Source organism: Harmonia axyridis, chromosome 1 (genome assembly GCF_914767665.1).
Source record: "Harmonia axyridis chromosome 1, icHarAxyr1.1, whole genome shotgun sequence".
Taxonomy (NCBI): Eukaryota; Metazoa; Arthropoda; class Insecta; order Coleoptera; family Coccinellidae; genus Harmonia; species Harmonia axyridis.
This window is the reverse complement of record NC_059501.1, coordinates 57,063,622-57,085,910: the sequence shown is the minus strand read 5'-3', so window position 1 is coordinate 57,085,910 and position 22,289 is coordinate 57,063,622. Positions and strand designations below refer to the sequence as shown.

Here is a 22,289-nt window from a genome sequence, read left to right as displayed (position 1 = left end):
GTCGTGTGATTGAAGTTGTGGTTGGGCTTGACTGTACCTCACGACGTTCAGCGTGACTCTGAAACGACTTGCTAGTTACTACGCGCTGAGAGCTACGCGCGTAGGCTTCAGCGCTGACCACGCGGCGCCGACGCGCTACCGAGCTCTTTTACCGTTACTATGTTGCGCGTACGCGTACGCGCTGACGGGGACAGTCAGGCGCAACAATGAATCGCGATATTGATACTATTCGGCAGCAACTCGAACACTGAGACTACGCGCGTAGACTTCAGCGCCGACGGTCAGCGTGTCTCTAAAACCAGCCCAAAACTCCAGAACAACACATCCCCACTACGCTTGCCAGCGGCCATTCGCGAAGACCATATTTTTATTTGATATGGCATCGCACTCATGTTTCGATTCTTCCACTGTTCCATTGGAGCCAGAGTGACTTGCAGAGTTGTACGCTAAATCCTGGGTTTCCGAGTGAATTTTCCAAATCTGTATAAGTTGGAAAGTGACAGTTATTCTACCAGAGGAGGAAATAAAATAATAATGAGAATAATATTCTCAGATACATGAAAAATGACTGTTCAGTGGTGGTATAATAAGGGAATTTTTTTTTCTGAAAAAGTAAACATAAAACTAATATCATATGATTGAACATATTCATCACTGCTGCGCGAGATTTTTTGGATTAGTTCTAATTACTTCGATTCTTTGAGTTCGTTCAAGACACTACGATATAATAAAAAACAATTTTATGATACAAATATGGATTAAAAATTACCTTACTCAAAGTTCAATAGTTTCAATAGGAGTGAGTATATATTTGTATATAATAAAACTTCGTCACTACTTACCTTGGAAACGGTTTTGTGTGTAGTTTTCAAATCTCTCAATTTCAGTGCAACATTGGCTGCATTTTTAGCAGCTTCCTTATGGGAAGGAGGAGATTTCATTTGTTTTATTGAATACAATATTGTTATTGATAAAGTCAACCACAGATCCGAGTTTCCTGGTAGCAAATGAACTAATTCGCTCGTTTTTCTCACGGCTTTCGCATGGTTCCCCTAAAAATAATACGACTTGTAGCATAAATAAAACGTGGTTATTCTATAAATGAGTGTCACTGAGGAACAATTGTGCCTAACTTACTTAGAATTTCACTGGAAACCTTGGCACTTGAGACTCAAATGTAATTATATAGGAGAGGTCTATACCATTTCAGCAGTTAGTTCAAAGATAAATGAGTTATGTTTTCACTTTTATTCCTTTTGAAGAGTTCGTCATTGCGGAAAGTCCTTATTTTTAATTTTTTTTGGAATGAAAAAAATTTATATGACTTATTTATTGTTAAATGAGTATCTATATGCATGATATAACTTTCCGAACAAACATTTCCTTTAATGAATTTCCACATAAAAATATTAAACAAAAAATCTTGTCAAGGGCTGATAATCTGGTTTCTATAAAATTGAAAATAAAGACGTTAAAACGTATTCGAATTCTTACATGTGGTAGAAAAGGACGTTAAATCTGAGTGAAAGTTTGAAATTGCTTCATTCATCCTGAAAAGTGGTGGTATCTCGAAAACGCTGAAGGTAGAGGAGTGGTTAAAGTTTGGAAGATCACGAGAATGTCACGTGGTATAAGCTCCTCTTAATGGGTAATTTCACAAACTTCAAGGGTTAATTCTTTGGCAGATTCCCGTAAAAAATAATTTTCAAAAATTGACTCGGTTAATTGTCAAGAAAAATGGGAACTTTTAAAATGAAATAATTAAAAAAATAGTTCAAGGAATCGAAAGATTAATATATAAATTGAGATCTTTTAAGATCGAGACTAATTTTTCAAAGATATATTGTTCGAAAGACAGAAAACAAAAAAAAATGTTTCATAGAAAATTGTTCAAGATTCGACTTTTTAGATGAATGCATGAGATTAAACCGATAAAACAAAAAATATAGTGATATTTCCCATATAAAAACTGTGTTCCTGTGTCAAATATCATTGATATATCGAGAAGAAAAACCAGAAAATTGATTTTTGAGCGTCATCCAAAAATGCGGAAAGAATTCAGTCAGTAGCCCAATGGAAAAATGGTCACCGGTTAATTTTTGCGAATTTTTTGTAAGCTGTAGAATATGACTTCCAAGAACAAGAAAGTCTATGGGTCCAACTCAATACTATGACTAGTTTTCGAGAAACAGGGCGTCGAAATTGGAAAATGGCATTTCTTCAAAGTTACTTTCTTCGACGAAAACACTATTGCGCAACAAATATTGCTTACCCATAAGGTAATGATTTCAGATCGCTTTCTACAAAATACGCAAAATTCAGAAAAATTAACCCGTGACAATTTTTTCATTAGGCTGCTGCCTGGTCCTTTTAGCTCATAATTAAGAAATATTAGAAAAATATAAACCTTCATCCTGACAATTATGCTTCACTTAATAAGTCCCGGGTCCAATCCGTAAACACATTTTTTCTTAAAAATCCAACTTTATTCGTGAACATAGCGATCTTCAAAAGTGATACATATACTCCTACACTCATATAACTTTTCAATACCTTTTCTGTAGAAAGATTCGCCTTTACTTTCAAAATAGGCTTCAACCTAAGACATTACTCCTTCTTTAAAGACAAATATAAAGTAAGCATATCAGCGTTTAACTGCTCTTGTCGAAGGTGGAGAGTTTGAATAACACTTTCAAGTCATTGCTTTGATTGAAAAGAATTTTTTCATCAAAAAACAAAGTTCTTAAGTTCTATCAATACAAGAAACTATAGTGTCACTTAACCTTGATACAGACTTGTTCTACGTTCTGAAATTTTGAGAAGCATCTTTTGAAGATTGTCTCTAAAGAGAAAAAAGTGCTATGACACTGGTGGTGTTATATTTGTGTGCCATATTTAGGACTTATCAAGTGACCCTTTACTTTAGTTTGAATCAATGCATTCTTGAGAATATTTATTATCTCGTCTGAAAGCAACAGTGCTTCAAATAGAGACTAAAAACCAAAAAGTCACAGCTATGACAACATTAACAAGAAAATTAATCTATTACTATTATTATTGTTTAAACTATGATTTCTCGGGGTATTTGTTACCTCACGGTGTGATGAAAATTATTCAAAAATAATAATTACCTGGAAAATGTGGATGTACGACAGCAAGGAAATAAAATTCTCTATACTTTTGGGGACATCTTCCAAGACTTCGACTTGCTTTAGAGTCAACGGGATTAGTGGGGAGTCTTTCTGTAGAACACCCAAAGCTATAAGGGCATACATCACTCGAGCGGTAGGTAACCTCTTATTGAAGCTATAAAAATATTTCCGATTAATATGGAATAGAATTTTGGATGGATGCAGTTTCATGACACAAAAATTAAGATCTCATTGTTCGGAAGTTAATCCGGTTAAATAAAAAAAACCTCATTTGCTGACTTCGTGGTTATAGTGTTGCCAATTGAAAAGTCCCCGTTCTACCATATTAAAACACTTTTTTTTTGCAAAATTCGATTTAATTAATCAACATAGTTGCCTTCGAGGGCTATACATCGATTATAGCGAACTTCTAACTTTTCGATACCATTTTTGTAGAACGATTTGTCTTTCGCTTCAGAATAGGCCTTAGTTTCGGCGATATCTTCTTCGTTGGCGCTAAATTTCTTTCTAGCGAGCATTATTTTGAGGTCTGAGAAGAGGAAAAAGTCGCTGGGGGTCAGATCTGGCGAATATACGGTGGATACAGAAGCAATTCGAAGCACAATTAATGCAATTTTGTCATTGTTTTCATTGATTTGTGACACGCGTATCGCTTGATGGAAGAGCATTTTTTTTCTTCAAATAGAGCCGTTTTTTAACGATTTCATCTTTTAAACGATACAATAACGCTATATAATAATCGCTGTTGATGGTCTGGCTCCTTTGGAGGTAATCAATGAATCTTGCGCATCCCAGAATACTGATGCCCTAGAAACTGATTCCATAACCTTGTCAGTCGGCTGTTGTGTTTTTCTTCGCTTTGGATTCGGTTCATCGTATGCAGTCAGCCTTATAATGAATGGAAGTGACATGAAATTAGAAGCGGGAATTCTAAATACCATCTACTCAGTTCATTCTGAAACTACTCTACTTCTTTTAGATTGACTGATGAGATCCACCTGCTTCACCATATATGAATAAAAAAATGTTTCGATAAAATGTTTTCAAATTTAATAGAAGGTATAGAAATACATATTTAAAAGAAAATTCCCTCAACTACGATTTAACCCCTATTCACAATACAATATTGCTAACCAGAGAAAAGGACAATCTCAATATTTCCAGTTGAACAATCTGTTCGAATTTAGTAACCTTTTCTGAAGTTGACATCATTGTTCATCGAAAAGAGTTCAGCTTCTTCATCATTAAGTATCAGAACGATATTGCTGGGATATAGCTAACTAAAACGATAATTTGTCTATCAACCATTAGAATTTAGTGGTATTATTAAAAAACACCATAATACAATAAGTTGTACCCACTATAAATTATTAAGTGGTGATTATGAATTACGAATAAAAACAATATTTTACTTCCGCTATTTTTATTCCTACAACGACTTTGATAACTTCTTCAGGTGAGTAGTACTAAAGTAATACTGCAAGGTACCTATGATACATTCAGACAGTTTTTTTTATATTGGGTTTATGGTAATTGAATTTTGAGAAATAATTTTTTTTTCTCTTAGCCTACCTTTCAACTATAGCTTTCCTAGCAAGATCTGGTTCTCCCAATCCATAGGTAATGATGGCCATACAAGCAACCACATCACCAATTGTTAATTCTTTCGCCAAATACTGGACAATCGCCAAATATATACTCGAAGCTTCTTGGAACTGGTTATCTGGAAATTACAACAAAAATGTTCATGCTTCACTTGAGCTATTTTGCATAATGCGGGAAATTCATCAAAATCATATTTTACACGTTTTCATTCCAAATATTTAAAAGGGTAATTTATTGATAAATAAAGCAAGTATGATGCTGTTCTAAAATTTGGAAATGCTCTACATAAAAAATTTCGAAATACTGATAAAGTAGTGAATGGCTAATCATGAATCATCAACCATTATTTTCTTTAATAACAATTGAATATTTTGAAGATGATTTTCACATGACAATATGACCAGAATCAATTATTTAAATTTAATTAGTACTCATTGTTTCCGATTATGCTAACGAAATACATTTTTTTAACAAAAAGACCATTACCTTTGTAGAGAGCCAAGGCATACCATATACCACTGTTGAAGGAACTTTCCTGGACGTCACTACATATCTTAATTGCCTCCTTGTAATGTCCCAGCCTATTCAAAACTCTCCCGAAGTTAATTCTTGCAAAGTCGCTATACCTTTCAGATGACATGTTTAAGGCTTTCCTAAAGGCTTCTGCTGCACCAGCCAATAGTCCCATTCTCTCCTTTAAAATCCCCAGCATATTCCAGGAGCAGCATTCGTAAGGGTTCAATTCTGAAGGATCATGAAAGAATCTACAAATGTGTTTCATATCTTGGACTTAAAACTTAATAATATCTTCGCACAAGTCAGTTAAAAAATACCAGAAAGCTTCAAAAATTAATATAGGGTAATCGGGGTCTTCTTCCGATAAATGAAAAAAAAAGAAAGATCCCTTTTGATAATAACATAGGGGATATATTCATTAACAAAAGAACAACAATTTCAAACCTGTACAAAAAAATTTAATTCATTTTTGGATTGGTAAGAAAAAATAAAGCTCTGTTCTTTCCCTTCATATTACTCGTATTATCGTAATTTTGTACTCTCATATCATTTATGTTAAGACATTTTTTCTAGTTAGCCGACTATAACTTTTTCAAAATCCTCAAAATATAGTCATTATTCCTTTTTCATCATTATTTTTGGTATATCTACAAATCTGTGAGTGTGTGATAACATTCACTTTGCATATCCATACATTAAAAGATTAAAAAATATTATAACTGATTGTCGTATGAAATTAAAACACTTCTTATATTTCTTTGGAATGATGAGTTACCTCAATTCCTTTGAGGAATAACATTCTGAAAGGAGAATTTTAAACTAAAAATTATTCCTGAAATATCAAGTAGCAAAAACGGTATGAAAGCCGGTTAAGTTCATCGAAGAGAATGCCGACAAGCCTGATGAGTTTTAGCGTCAATAACTAAAAAAGTACTATGAGGAGTCTTACGCATCATCTGAGATATTTATGGGTATGATGCGGCACCGTTGATGGTTTTTGATGTTAAATTAGTATGTATCTTTCCTGTTTCTGACTGCATTACATTACACAGGCCAACAAAATGAAAAAAATATTTGGTGCCAGAAATCTAACATCTGATTTTAGATGTTTTTAATGTGCTGATTCCAAAAATGCCACCAGATTTTTTCTATCAGCTCTAGTTTTTGAGATACACGTTACAGGTTAAATGAAAAAATGGGTTTGCCTGAATACACTCCAGATGATTGGCGCCTTTTTATTGACAGTTCAAAACGTAGTTTAAAATGTGTTCTTTTACATAACGGTAACAAATATGGCTCAATTCCTATTGGTCATTCTACTACCATGAAGGAAGAATATGAAACAATAGCATTAGTTTTGAGAAAAATTAAATACGAAGAACATCAGTGGTCATTTTGTGTTGATTTAAAAATGGTTAACTTCCTCCTTGGACAGCAGAGTGGTTATACAAAATATCCTTGTTTTTTGTGCCTTTGGGACAGCAGAGCTAAAAATGAGCACTGGGTTAACAAAAATTGGCCTTCAAGAGATGTCATGATTCAAGGAATACAAAACGTGATCAACGAACCTTTGGTTTCAAGAGAAAAAATCTTACTTTCGCCCTTGCATATCAAGCTAGGCCTAATGAAGCAATTTGTGAAGGCCTTAAATCGAGATGGAAATTATTTTGGGTATTTGTCACGTAAATTTCCTGGCATTAGCACGGAAAAACTAAAAGCTGGTATATTTGATGGTCCTTAAATAAGGCAACTTGTTAAAGATCCACAATTCACCACATCAATGAACGAGACTGAATCTAACGCTTGGAGTTCATTTGTTCAAGTAGTACAAAATTTTCTTGGCAATCATAAAGCAGAGAATTACGTAGAATTAGTGGAAACTATGCTTTCAAATTTTAATATTCTCGGCTGTAACATGAGTATAAAAGTTCACTACCTCCACAGCCACCTAGATCGTTTTCCAGAAAACTTAGGTGATTGTAGTGAAGAACAGGGGGAAAGATTCCACCAGGATATTAAAACAATGGAAGATCGTTATCAAGGACGATGGGATAGCCACATGATGGCGGACTACTGCTGGAGCCTTCAGTGAGACTGCCCTAGTAAACTCCATTCTAGAAAATCGTATAAAAGAAAATTTTTATGTGATTAGTGACTAATGTAATTATGTTAATTAAGTTTTTGCAATGAATACTTAAATCCATGTGTCTTTGTTTTTTTTAACTGTCAATAGTAATATTATATATTATAACAGTCATAACGTAAATTATATACACAATTTTTTTAAAAATCTCAAAAACTAAATCTGATAGACAAAATCTGAGAACTTTTTTACATTCTGCATCCAAAAATCAATCAGGAACAGTTAAAAAATCGCAGGCACCAAAATGTGTGTTGGCCTGTGTTATCATTCGATACTTCGATTTTATACACAAAGGATTTTTGCTGATCAAGCTTGAAATGCCGCCCCTGAATTTTGGCGCCTTAGGTGAACTTAGATGCGATTATGGATTATCCTAATTCTTGCTAAAAGATGAAACAAAGAATAAAAAAACTATATGATTATTAGTTTCAGTATATAATTTTTTGCATTTAGAAATTCTGAATACTTCAGGCTATTGGAATCGGAAAATTAAATGAAGGGAAGACAATAATCAGCTACGAAAAATCTGAAGACTCTTTTGTTTATTTACATAAGGAAAACTAGAACCGGTGCTAATGAGGTGTTAATCGAAAGAAACGTATTCTGAAAGGGAAATCAAAAATTCTTTCTCTAATTGATTCTGTCAACAACTATCACTTCCATCTTCCATATCCTCTGCTTCATCATGTGTGCACTATTGTCGTCTATATAAATGAAACAATTCGTAATGTAAAAAATATAACCGTCTAAACCTACCCAACAACATGATTAACCTGCGTTCAGTTCTTTTGGTTTTAATTTTCATTTATTTTCATTGTGCTAGTGCTGACAATGAAATTGAAGCAAGAAAAAAACATCATATCAAACATGGATTGTATTGTGAGTATTTCTATGAAAACTTTTTATTCCAAAGCAAAGGTTGCAATTTTAAAATTTCCATAACATTATGAAGTGAAAAAAACACTGTAATTCACACACGTACTGCGTAGAACGGCGGACGGTTTTTTTTTCTATTCAATTTTGTATAATATACACATTCCAACTAATAATCTTTGAATATTGAAGTTGAAGTTAAAGATTCATCATCATTACAATTATTTAAAAAATCGGTTCTTGATTCCTAAAAAAATCTAACCTGTGTGTTCTGTTTAGGATTATCACATCATTATATGATGATTAAACTTGAGAGCAAAAATTCCTACCTTAAAATTTTCAGTTCACATTTTGAAAATTATGAAAGCTAAAAAAATTAACACAGGTAATTACTATTTTTCCATTCAAATTAGAATCGTTTTCAAATATTAAAACATTTCATTATGATTTTGTTTTATAGTAGATACAAGTGGTTTTGTCTTTCAATTTTAAGCTCCCGATTTTTAGCATTTGAAACTGATATTTGTAGATCCTCGAGATGGGAATAAATTCGTAGAACCAATCGATTTTCCACAATATCAAACACTATTCTTTTTGCTATAACTATAAGTTCTCAAAGTAGCAACAAAAAGCCTATGTTTTTTTGTAGTGCAATAGGTTACGGATAAGTCTGAAGTTACGATGCAAACTTTACAATTTCAAATAAATTTAGATTTTTAAAAATTATAGAATAAACAAAAACTGTACCTATTTAAATTGATCAAAATTTCGAGGATATACAATATACACCACGTATGAAAAATAATATCCAATAAAAAAAGACATACCAAATACTCAAACTGCAGATCCATAATAATCCTAATATATCCTAACAAAGCACTTTTTTTCCAGACGGTACAGCACTGTTCCAATATTTGACATTTTTAGCAATCAAAGTGAAGTTGGTGGCTGTTATTGGAGTAATTTTTACCGTCCTAGTTTTTGGAGGAAAACTTTACGCACTCATAAAATACGCAGGATATAAAGGTGAGAGTATTTGATATTTCATTCTTTACTTTACTTTCATGAGGAGGAACTAGAAACCTAGAGCCGATAGGCTCTAGGCTAGATTCTTGTGATAGAAATAAGAATAGTTAGAATTCTCTACCACAAAGTCTATTTTTTCCTTCTATCATAATATTAAAATATAACAAATAAAACAAATCTTATAGTAAATATCATGCCGTGTATTCTAAATTAGGAATTATTTGTTCTTTAATCCAGAAAAAAATTTCGAAAATTCATATCGAAACAACTAGGTTGACAATCCAGCAAGCAACATCTCCCGAAGATGACAAGCTATCATTCTTAGAGTTAAGGCGAAGCCTATAAAACTCAAAAAATTAATAGATAAATTACACACAGTGTCCTACCTTTTTTTGAAGGCAATAACAGACACCGAGTTCACAATTGTCGAGAGCAAACCATTTCACGCATCAACACCCGGTTGGAGATGAAATTTTGACCCTGCGATGATTTAAAATTTTCTTCTCGACAGCATGACCACGAAGACGACTGTCGAGGTTCAGTTTAAATATATCCCAGCAAATTTTAAAAACATATAGAACTGCGAAACCGTTTACAACGACTTATTAGTGTGTACCTTTCAACCATCGTGCCAAAAAACCATAACCATAAATGTGTTCCTATTTAACAATTATTAAATATGGTCTGGTTTCTTATGAGTTCAATTTTTACAGTAAATCTATACTAAGAAGTTTAAAACTTAGTTTCATTCAATTTTGTTTGTATATTGAAAACTATATCCAACAAATTATTTCCATTCTTTCGAAATGAAAATCAATCCACACCTACTTCATCATTATTTGAATTGTAATAATTATTATATTATATAAATTAGTTTCAATTTCATTATGTGTTGAATGAAAATATTTTTAAGAATGAGAAGAAGGGATGGAGTATTCCATATCCAGCTGCATTGAATTGATACTAACCATTCTGCTGAAAAGCTATGGAAAATTTGTAAACAATGCTATTTTTTTTTCAAATTAGACTATCACCCAAAAGAAGTATACCTACATCCTCCATCTGATGGAATCGAATATATACACGACCACTCAGAATATTCTGGACCACACGAATTCGAAGGACCGTTCAAAAGATTCTCTACAATAAATTATAATAACAACCTCAATAGAAAACGGGATGATAATCTTGCAGGATATAAAAGGAGTTTAGGAAATTTGAACTATATGGAAAAAATATTCTCCTTCCTCGTGAGGTAATAAATACAATAAGAATATTAGGAGCACCTTCTAAAATTAAATAATTTCAGATTGAATTTGACAGAGAGAATATTCAAAGAGATGAAATTGGATGAGATTGAATGCCGAAAAAAATTCGTTTGTGAAACGAAATTCATTGCCGAAAACAGCTCATTGTTCAGGGCTGTTTTAAGGGTTATGAGGTATGTCAGTATTTTTAATTTAATTGATTACAAATAATGACTAATTCTTATTTCAGTGATTCAACTTTTGAGAGTTATAACCCTAAAAACAAAACAACCTCTATCGAGCAATGCAGGGACCTGTATCCAACTTGTGAAGTGAAATAATTTTAAAAGTTTTAAATCAAATATTTATTGAATTATTTATTTATTTATTTATTGATGGAAGTATTTATATTTTGTGTTAATATAGAAAAAACGACTTCCAAATAAAATGGTTGTTATATTTAATTGCTTTATTTCCACTTTTATTCATTCAATGGAATTGATTCTAATCACATCTCAAAGGCGTTAGTTATAATGTAATATTATAACCGAAATATGATATTTTGATCAATCTAAATGAATAATTTGGGTTGTAGATCCAGTATAAAAAAGATGTATTGAAAAGAAAGGAGGACAGTTACACAGTTTTTAGAAAACTCTACTTTAATAACCAAACATAAATTGAAGAAAGCTCTGAAATGAACTCAGAACTCATCATTAATTGCACCCTTGAAGACCACTTCACTGTCTATAGGTACAAGGTTTTCCAATAAGAGGTTTAATTTTGAAAAACCCTCTATCTGGCTGCTGCCAATTTTGAAGCTGTCATCTTTTGATATTTGACAATTAATAACTACACCAATTGTGGATATGAAAATACACACTTCAACAATGCATTGAAATTGTTAAAATTCACTATAAAAATAGTGAGAATTTTTCAGTCACATTTCGCAAAACTAAAGCACTTTTGGGTCGCCGTGAAGCACTTTCTAGGCGGCATAGTGGAACCGGTAAAAACAATTAAGCTGTTGGGACAAGTTGGTGATGTGAGGAATCGCAACTGTGCGTCACTCAAGAACTACTAAGAATATTGCTGTTGTAGCCTGTAGTATTGACGAAACCCCTACTGAATAGATAATGAGGCTAGTGGAACTGAACAATGAATAGATTGCGCTACCAAGCTATGTTTATGACTTTTTTGTGACCGGAATTGAAAGATATTGATGTAGACAACGTTTATTTTCAATAAGACAGCGTTTCGCGCCACACAAACAACAAAACAATTGCAATTTTGCATGAAAAGTTTCCTGATCCTGTTATTTCTCGAAGAGTTGATCAATCACTATTTTCTTAACACTGAATAAGTTGTTAGTAAGATATTATTCATAATCTAGTTGCCTTAATTGATGAGAAAAAGCCATACTCACGAGTATACCAAGTCAGAGCATCGCAAGCTACTGGTACTGCATGTAACTTATCTATGGCATCAAAGGATGACGCCATAGGTGATTGCATCAACTTCCTACAGACCCAATGCCCATAGCCCAGAGCACCTTGTGGGTGGAAACCTAAATCTGTGCTATGTCTGAAGAGATCCATAGCCTCATCTCCTTGATCTAGCACTTCAGCCAAAATACCCTGAAAAGAATCTATACTCTATACTTGCTCATCACTCGCTTATAAACCCCTGACGATATAGAACTACACAATTTTCTAAAATATGTTATTAGTTGTTAACTCCCATACATGAAGGTACTGCAGTCAACCCAGAAAAGTGTAAGATCGCAACTCCAATTTAATTTACTTCATTAAAGCGTATTTTACTTATTAAAGCGTTTATATGAAGGTTTGAGTGATTTGAGTAATTAAATTTATATGATGATCATGGGGTGAAAAAAAAAAACGAAAATACACTTCATCAATTCAAATGCTATTTCCAGTTTTTAGTGAGAAACAACTACTTATTTGATAATGATAATTAAGAGCAGAAATGTGAATGGACGTAGCTCCCAGAAAGGTAATAAAGTCCATTGAGACATTACTTCTGGTAAATGGCCCGGGGATGCAAAATAGATCATTAGGTGAAGGTGCATGCGAGATTGGATGATTTTTCGCCCCTCCTCTAATCCAATCTACATTTAGGGAGGGTCGAAGTAATGCTAAGCGACAAGAAGAAAAACTATCAAATTTTTGTGGAGTGGCGAGTTTATAGCAAGAAGAAAGATGCAGCCATTTATTTTTGAAGCATTTGAATAATTCAATGAAATGATAGATTTAATCCAGAATAGACAAACTTGAATGAGGACTATTCTTTTTTCATGATATGGTGACAGTTGATGATGGCATATATCTCAATCATAAAAATCGAACCTTTCAAGAAAGTATTTAATATTTTTATATACTTTTTCGTTTTCTCAGGAAAACCATTCCAAAAGAGTGGTAAATGGAATTGTGTTGAAAATATGACTGCTGTAAAAAGTATTGTATTCCGTATCCTTGTAGCAACACATATATACAATTTCTGGAATTTGGTCTTTTTCGAACTGAACTTCATTGAAATAGCTTTTAGTCTTGCTTCACATTTACACAACACAACACCGGTATCCGATAGTTTTCAATAAACATAAAAAATAAATCATATTTTGAAAATTACACCAGCTTTTTCAGGAGATTCTAAGAGTGATTCTGTTGTATAAAGAAACGAAGGAATAAAATTAGTTTTCCATCAAATAATTGAAGAACAGATACAAAAAATATCCTGACGGAATTATGACAGCCAATAGGTGATGAATACTGATAAAAACATCAGAGTTTTTAATGAACAGCCTTATTTTTATTCTCAGTAATGAGGATAAATATAATAAAAAAAATAATGAAAAAAAAAATTCACTCACGATTTGAGGAGATATAGATTAAGGAATAAGCTTTAAAGCAATATTAGACGATACGACTTCAATATCAAATCTCAAAATAATACTACAAGTACCTACTTGTCCAATCCAACTCTGAATATAATTAGGATCTGATCTTTGAGCTTGTCCAAAAGCTTGATTGGCTAGCAAGATATTTTCTAGTTTCAAATAGAGAACTCCCAAATTTGTCCAGGCAACAGCACAGTTACGATTTACTGTAACAGCTTTTATAAAACAATGTTGGGCAAAAGCGTAGTTTGGATGATCTAAAAAAAGAATAATTCATTTTCCAATATTACCTTGATCAAATAATTCCAAGTTTATTATACAAAAATATTTGTTTTTATTTTTGATTTGGGTAATTCAAAATAACATGTGGCACATGTAGCAGAATAGAAAAGCATTTTCGATACAAGCTTTATATATTAAGGTCAATTCAAAAATAAAAAGTTAAAAAGGAGCTATTAATAATAATCCCATAACACCAACGAGATAGATGTAAATATAAATAAAATTAACAGAATTACTCTCAGAAGAATTTTGAAAATATTATAATGAATGAACAGAATCACAAAAGATCACAGAAAAAAATGTTTCCCTATGATGTTTGGAAAATTGTTCATTTATATGGTGAACAGAAATTTCAGGAAAATGGTGTTAACATCATAAGATGTCTTCAAAAACCTGGTTGGAAGTACCTACATATATGACTCTAATATAATTGTTTCATTACTCTTCGAAGATGATTTGAGCCAAATATAATAGTCCTAGTAAATGAAAGCTATATCGAAATGATTCAAAAAAGCCTATAAAAGTTATTTAACACTGCACGAAAAAGGTTGTACAGGAATCTTTAAATAGAAAAAAAGAATTTTCAACGGCAAAATCTTTTCGAAAATGCACAATTACCAAGATACATATTTCACTTCTTTGGCAGAATATTAAAATATTTTGTTGTTCTTATTGTTTGTTGTTTGCTGTGGGATAAAGAATATAATATCTCTGATTACCTTTAGTCATTAGAATTATACCCAGCAAATTCCAATGTTGCCAATATGTTGGATTTTTAGAAGAACATTGCTGTAAAATAGCCTGTGCTTTTGTTGAAATTTCATTAGCCAATTCCTTATCTTCCGAATGTTTAGCTTGTAGAAAGTAAGCTACCGCCAGATCATGCCATAGGAGATCATTGCTTTTAGTCAAAACGATTGCTTTACTATAACACCTAAAAGATTAATTGAATATAACTAGATATTTTGGAATGCAGTTAATTATTATAAATTGTATGCACTAAAATAAAGATGATGCAGAAAGATCAACTAGAAATCGCATTACTAGGTCTGTTCGGTATTTGTAAGTGTTTGGATTACTTTTCGGAAGATCCACATAGACGACTTTCACAGATTTTCACTTGATCAAGTGTCTGCAATTGTAAGAGAATATTTTTTCAACCAAAAACACAATCCAAACAAACAATTACTGTAAACTTAAAAAAAATTGCCTCAGTCACATGATTTAATCATTCTCATTTTTTCTTAAGTGTATATGCCGCTATTTTCATAGATAAATACTATGTACATAGTTAGTTTTAGCTATCAGTTCTAGTGTTCAGTTTTTGGACTCTTCTGAGCATTTACTTGAACGTGATCAGCAGCACTCATGGAGGAAGAAAACCAATTAGTGTTCTAGTGAGTCTGGTGCAAGAATGTATTTGACTTAGATTTGAATATAGGTCCCAATTGAGTCATTGCTTATTTTTTACAGTCCAATCAGTGAACCACTTGCAAACTATTGTTCAATACTTTAGGATTATTTTTTCTGTAAATTTATAAGGTGGAAGCATACCAGTCAGAAATGTGCCCTTATATATATGGCTAAGCTAAAAACGACAAATCAACTATATGGAACTTTTGGATTTTAAATAAATTATAGAAGTTCGTTATTAACAGCAAATCTTTCGTTATTGTAATTGTTCCTAACTGAAATTTTTAGATAAATACTGGGGATGTTCTCGAAAATACTGTTTGATCTCAATCTTGAATTCTCTGTTTTTCTGGTTCATTTAATTTTTGAAGGATTTTGTTGAAAAATATGGGGCCAAATTAGAGAGAAAATCTATTTGTGACTGCATTTTTGATATCAATGATTTTCTAGTAGAATTTAAGCTATTGCAACTTGGAAAGTTAACAATCCATAATATTGAAAAATTTGTGTTGAATTGATGGTGAAGAAAAGAAGACTCTATTTAAATCTTTATTAGTCAGCATTGCCCCAAAATCAACGAAAACTGCTACATATATTAATATAATAATTTTCATAAATATAAACATACCTTACTGCAAGTTGCAGTAAATCTTCCTTCTCCAGTATTTTATCACCATCATAATGATTGGGCTCGTCTATTGCTCGCATGATCATCAAGCAGCAGTATTTTTCTGGTAGTTTTGCAACAAGTATACAACAGTCTCCAAGTATCTTCCAGAGAGCAGATATTTCGCTGCCTTGTTTGATAGCTCTGTGAAATGAATGGATATAGACAAAAAATTTTGATTAATGGCCAATATGTAATGGGTGCTTCAAAAAGATGATTCATGGAAGCGAACTAGATATAATGGCATATAGTTTCTAAAAGAGGTGGAGTTAATTATTGAAAATCCCTATCTTGATGCTCTACTTCAGGGATCACCTGCTGGTTTTTTCATATTTTTTTTACATTTTTAACCATTCTTAACAAAGAGAGGAAAAAAAGTAGAGTGATAGAGATAAATACCTAGAAACAGCTTCGACTCCATATTGAGCACAATCTCGAGCTGTTCCCAATCTCTGTTCCTGAATACATTCCGCAGCTTTTTTCAAACAAGTCTCTGCCAAACCAGTTAAGGTCAAAATGCATTTTCTATTCTTACAAAGAAGAGCTTCAAAGTCTAGCATCGCTTCGTGGAAATGACCCAAGTCCTGAAAGTAAAAAATTATAAGAGTTAATTGAAGTTTTTAGGCAACATTCATCATCAATAATAACAGATTTTAAGCTACCTTTTTGATCAGTGCAATTTGTAGAGCAGGATAAAGAGCATCAACAGAAATTTCAAGAACTCTTTCATAAGCTTTCAATGCAGATGTATATGCTCCTTTATATAAATAAGCGTCTGCCAAGGCTTCCCAACAGTGCCTGAAAGAGTAAAAAATTTTTGATATGCCCTATTTTTCTAGTGGGCTATTATAGAGAAATTGGTATAATAATATATGTTTTTATTTCCTGACAGACAAGTTTTGTGAAACTGGGATTAGGGTAATCCCATTCATTATTAGTGCTTTGAGAGAAAATTTCTTCCTTCTCGTAAATGGCACTAAAATTTTTTTTTTTTGGAGTTTATATTGAGACCTTCTCGTAGGCACCACTCGTGAGCTAGGGTTAAGGCAGTCGGCATCCGATCGCAGACCGTGACGTCGTGCTTGCCCCGACCCACTATCACAAAGTCATTGTCACACCCACAGATCTCAAAATTCGCCTTCGAGAGTATATTTAGTAGGTCGTCAACGATTAGTGACTACAGTAGTGGCGATAAATAACCCCCCTGTAGCACCCGTTTGCGGGCGTTGCAGTTAAGATCGTTACACCAAATTGCATATTGGTTAGGGTCAGTTCAGATGATCGCGCGTAAACGCGCGATCCACAATCCGCGCGACTAAAGATACAGAGGCGTCATATACAAATGTTCATATGGTAGCGCGAAATCGCGCGTATGACTCCTCTGTATTTCTAGTCGCGCGGTTGTGGATCGCGCTTTTATTCTCGGCGATGCCATAATCCACGCCAACGTTGCCGGCTCCACAAGTCCACACCCCTCCTGACCAGCGCACGGTGTATCGCACGGTATATCGCACGGTGTATGGACTGTCAAGGCGTATTTGAGAACGCGCCTTCAATATCAATAAAAGCACATAGGGCAGTTTTTTAAACTCTAAGGTTTTCTCCAGTATCCTGGTGAGGCTATAGACATCAGAAGTCATTGATTTTCCTGCCTAGAAGACATATTGCTATATTCACATTGGTACTTAGGCAGTAGTCCTGCTTAAGATGCATAGAATACCTGGTGTGTCTACTTATACCTGTAAAACTTTCAGACAAAACGGGAGATTTTTCGGATTTATACCTACTTGATTTCGAGGGATCGCGGGCTTTTCAGATGGCGCATACATCGTTTACATTTGACATTTCTCTCAATTTTCGACTCTTGTGAACCAAGGGCGTAGATCATTTTTTTTCTTGGGGAGGGATAATCGAAAAAAAAATTTTTGACGACAACTTTTATTCATATCTGTAATGTTAGAAAAAGAAGTTTGATAATGAAGTTTGAACCAAATTACTCGAAATAATTTTTGTTGTTACTAATTCGGTTGTTCTTACCTTGTTCTCAAATAAGAGTTACGAAGGAAAATGAGAAATTACTTGAATAATTTTAAGAAAAAAAAGTTTCATGAATATGAGCCCACAAAGGCTTTGCTCTCAATATACAGGTTGTTTCTAGTGTGTCGTACAGTTTATCAAATATTTATTAATCTTCGCTACAGATTAGGTAAATAAATACCAAAACTTATAATTAATGCATTCATTAGAGCTTACTAGCTGGATCTTAAAAATAATTTGGATTTTCCTGAGGATTACTAGAGATTTTTCTCGAAATCGATAGCAGATACGACAAAACTATAACAAACCAAAAAGTGTAGTACTGGACCAGAGTTTTTTTTCTACATTTTTCTAAACTAACAGCCATTCACCAAAATATAGATTTGGAGGAAGGAAGCAGGCATCCTTCCAGAAAATATATCACCCTGTAGATTTGCATTCAAAATTAGCATATCACATAGTGAAAACTTTAAACTGGAATATCTATGGCCAATTCATATTAAATATCTTGTGAAGGAAAGGTTATACGAGAAAATAACTTGAACTTCAACACATGTATCTCAAAACAAAATGTTTGGGGACTCATGTTATAGGACTTTTTTTCTTGAAATGATCCGGAAATCTATCATTTTCATTTGTATCTCCAATTTAGGAGCACCGTGTAATTACCCCCAGTATCCCCTTATTTGTACGCTCTTGTCGTGAACTTTGAGTATAGAACAATAATATTTTATGGTCTGTCATTATATTCCATTCATTTTAGTAAAAATTCGATATGAACTGAATTGTAATTTATTGTGAATGTTTGCAGTGTCTAAAATCAGTATTTCCTTTTTAAACGGCACAGGCAGATGCGGGAATTCGAAAAATTTTAAAGAGCGCCACCTTACAGCACTCTGGTGAAGCAGACCACCAAAGCAACAGGTGGGTCTCTCAAAAAGTCTGAAACAAAATCGAATCAGTAAACACACCAGGTATTCTATGCATCTTAGTCCTGCTCTCATGTCTTGATCAATTATCTTCATCGCTTTTAAAATAAAAGAGGAATGGATGAAGGCTCTCCTCAATGTTGGAGCCAATATTCTGCACTGCAGGATCGCTACAGTAGTATCTAGGTATTATTGATTATTTTCCTGATTCCATAGAATATTATAGTTTATTTTGAAAAACATTATACAGGGTGTTTCATTGGTAAACGGAAAAACTAGAACAGTGTCAATAAAATATTCAAGCGATCAATTTTGAATTATGAACATATCTATATCTTCCTGGTGATTAAAACAATGGGTTTGTCTGAAGGAAAAAAACTAATGTATTTAATCAATAATTGTAAGTATTTCAAAATAAAATGGAAATCGATAGTTTTCGATATCCAATTTCTCATAAACTTCACTTTCAAGTTGAAAATTGGTGCAACACAATTGTCTGTGCGGAAATTTGAATTTTGCGACTTCGTTCAGTTTTTTGTGCTCTTTTCAAATCTAAGAACGGATTTTCAAAATTTCGATATACAGGGTGTTGTTTCAAGGTTACAATCGTTTCATAATTTTTTGTTAATCCGGACCTGGATTTTCCCACTGATCATTAGGTGATTCATTTAAGCTTTAAATAAGAAAGATGTGTGCCAAATATGAAGAAAATATACTGGGTGGTTCGCTTGTTATGACCTCAGAAAGAAATGAGCAAAATTCATTCATCGCCCTGTATCTCGGTAACCAAGCTGTCAGACCCAATAAATGGAGTATATGTAGAACCACCTCGGTGTCCTCTATTTACTGTTTAAGTTTTCCCTTCACCAATGAAACACCTTGTATAAAAATTGTCTGAAGGTTATGAACTCAAGGCTATTTATGCAAAACTGCAACGATGCAGGAAAATGGAACACTGTATTATGTTTTGATATTTCTGTGTTCAGTAATTTATGCTATTCTATCATTGAAAGATACACGCTTATAAATTGTTGAATTGTTTTATCAAGATCAGTGCTCACTTGTGAACACTGGGATAAATTCAAGAAGAATTTATGTAGGTGATTATTCAGTTAATCAGCTGACTATTTGTTGTATTGTAGTCCAATTTTGAATTGTATCAATATTATCCAAAAACCCTATATATATATATATATATATATATATATATATATATATATATATATATATATATATATATATATATATATATATATATATATATATATATATATAATTCCTAACATCCTTATCTATTATATATATATATATATATATATATATATATATATATATATATATATATATATATATATATATATATATATATATTGTTTTTTTACATTTCAAACTCACCCATTATCTTCATCCACCCTTGACACCAGTCTCAGATACTGAATAGCTCTATCATAATCCCCTTGTTCCATTGAATTCAAACCCATCTGCAACCAAGCCCATGTATTCCCTTTATTTATCACATCTTTTGTGATGGTTTTCAATAAGGCAGCGTTGGAATCCTGAAACAAGTTAAAGAATAAGATATTCATAAACCAACAGAGTAATATCACACATTTTAATATTCACTATTTTCAAATCAATCCATTTAAAATTTTAATTTTATTAGTGCTAATATTTGAATTCATCATCAAAAGTATCCAATAATATCAGAAATGATAGGAGTTGTTTTGAAAAAAGATTTAATAAGTAATAATAAATTAAACTATTAGTCTGTATGTTTGAAATGGGAAGAATTATTTTCATTTGTTTTGTTATACTCACCCAGTTTTTGAGTAACCTATAAATTTTACTCAGTTCTATTGCTGCATTACTAAATGAAGGGCATAACTTGTAGGATCTTTCATAGCATCTCCTTGCCTTATCATATTGTTTCATTTCACAATAACATCTACCCAGATAATAGAAACAATAATAATTGTTTGCATCACTTTTTGCAGCCTAAAAATAAGTCCATCAATTTTACCTTATATGTAATGATCAAATAACTTATGTGAAGAATCAAAGAAAATAACAATGAATATTTTCATCAGATGGAATATATTGAGGCGAATATTAATATATTACTTTCAAGAAAGCCAGCAAACATTCATCAAATTTTTCAATCTCAAAATAAGTAACTCCTAGTTCCAAAAAATACTCAGAAGTCTGAATGGGTTTCTTTTCTAGAACTTCCAGGGCATAATTGTGGTGGTTTTCTTTCCTCATCAGTTGAGCTAAAAGTATTCCAGAATGCGCACTTTCACTTGGCTTTGTCTGTTCCAACTTGGTTATGGAGCGCTTAGCTTCAACCATATTACCCAACTTAATATTTGCTCTAGTATAGTGAGGAAGGCATAAGTCCTTGGATTTTTCATCTAGCTGAAATGATCTAATATTAATTTTTCTTAAAAGTAATTCTTTCTATTCACAAATACAAATATTTCCCATATCATTTCAACCAGATAGGGAGATTGATCTGAAAATTTTTAGTAGAAACATTACAGCTGTACAGTGAGTGTGAATTAAATCTCAATTATCAAAATAAGAAAATTTAGAAATTATTTTGGATTTGAAGTGTCCCTATAATGTTATTCAACAATTAAACATTTGTTGATTGATAGTATAGTATCTTAACTTTTTTGGTCATTGATTGATGCACTAATAAAATACACAGGGTGGTCCAGATTTTAGTGCAAGCAATAACTTTGAATAAAGTTTGAAAAAAAACAGTATTTGACTTATAACTCTAGTATTATTACATCTTTGTTTTAATTTTTAGGTATTTAAGATACCTAAGATACAGGATGTTTTAAATTTGTGGGAAATATGGTAGGAGGTGATATTCCAACAAAAATAGGAGGACCTTTAAAAAAATTATTTGGTCTATGTCCCTACCCCTCCAAGTTACTGCCTGTGGTCAGGGTTATATTGGGAAATTCTTTTCCAATTCTCTTCTTGAATTTTCTATGGTTCTGATAATGTGATCTGAATGATTGCACAGAGTTTGAAATTGTTATTTCAAATCAACAACCAAAATCTTTTGATACTCTTCTCAAATATTTTATGGTTCTGATTATGCGATCAAAATGACATTTTAAATTGTCATTCTACATCCACATGCATTTTCATCTTGATTGAATTTGCAGAAATAAACAAAAAACATTTCGAACCTCTATTCGGATTTTACCCTGTGTATTCCAAGTTTCTAAGCCCTTCCTTTCAAATGTTAACGTGTATACAGCTGAATGGACAGAATCAAATTTTGAGAACGGATTCGTCATCAGCGAGTCAAACCCTATCATTTGAGACTATCCCCAGCTCAAAATTTGAAAATATCCTACATTATAACGAAATTCCCCTAATTTCAAAGGACGATAACTTGGACAGGCACAAAAAGTTATATAAAAGACATTATCAACTCCTAAAATCCTTAGCATCAATTT

The 22,289-nt window shown here is 32.6% G+C and overlaps 2 protein-coding genes across 2 annotated transcripts in view; one reads left to right on the top strand and one right to left on the bottom strand.

Moving 5' to 3' along the window:
* Nucleotides 1–22,289, bottom strand: part of LOC123682693 (tetratricopeptide repeat protein 37) — a 28,242-nt gene that overhangs the window by 1,211 nt on the left and 4,742 nt on the right. The window contains exons 6-18 of the mRNA XM_045621460.1: nt 20,932–21,225; nt 20,629–20,805; nt 20,206–20,366; nt 16,507–16,642; nt 16,244–16,428; nt 15,806–15,988; nt 14,484–14,698; nt 13,552–13,739; nt 11,989–12,199; nt 5,244–5,501; nt 4,725–4,875; nt 3,132–3,306; nt 843–1,052 (exon numbers count right to left, since the gene is read on the bottom strand). Of these exons, the coding sequence (XP_045477416.1) occupies nt 843–1,052; nt 3,132–3,306; nt 4,725–4,875; nt 5,244–5,501; nt 11,989–12,199; nt 13,552–13,739; nt 14,484–14,698; nt 15,806–15,988; nt 16,244–16,428; nt 16,507–16,642; nt 20,206–20,366; nt 20,629–20,805; nt 20,932–21,225 (2,544 nt within the window). The remainder of the gene's footprint in view (nt 1–842; nt 1,053–3,131; nt 3,307–4,724; nt 4,876–5,243; nt 5,502–11,988; nt 12,200–13,551; nt 13,740–14,483; nt 14,699–15,805; nt 15,989–16,243; nt 16,429–16,506; nt 16,643–20,205; nt 20,367–20,628; nt 20,806–20,931; nt 21,226–22,289) is intronic.
* LOC123682703 lies at nt 8,142–11,150 on the top strand. Its single transcript, XM_045621464.1, has 5 exons — nt 8,142–8,295; nt 9,181–9,315; nt 10,342–10,570; nt 10,625–10,756; nt 10,813–11,150. Exons 1-5 carry the CDS (start codon nt 8,181–8,183, stop codon nt 10,901–10,903), a joined length of 702 nt encoding a protein of 233 aa, XP_045477420.1. The 5' UTR covers nt 8,142–8,180; the 3' UTR covers nt 10,904–11,150.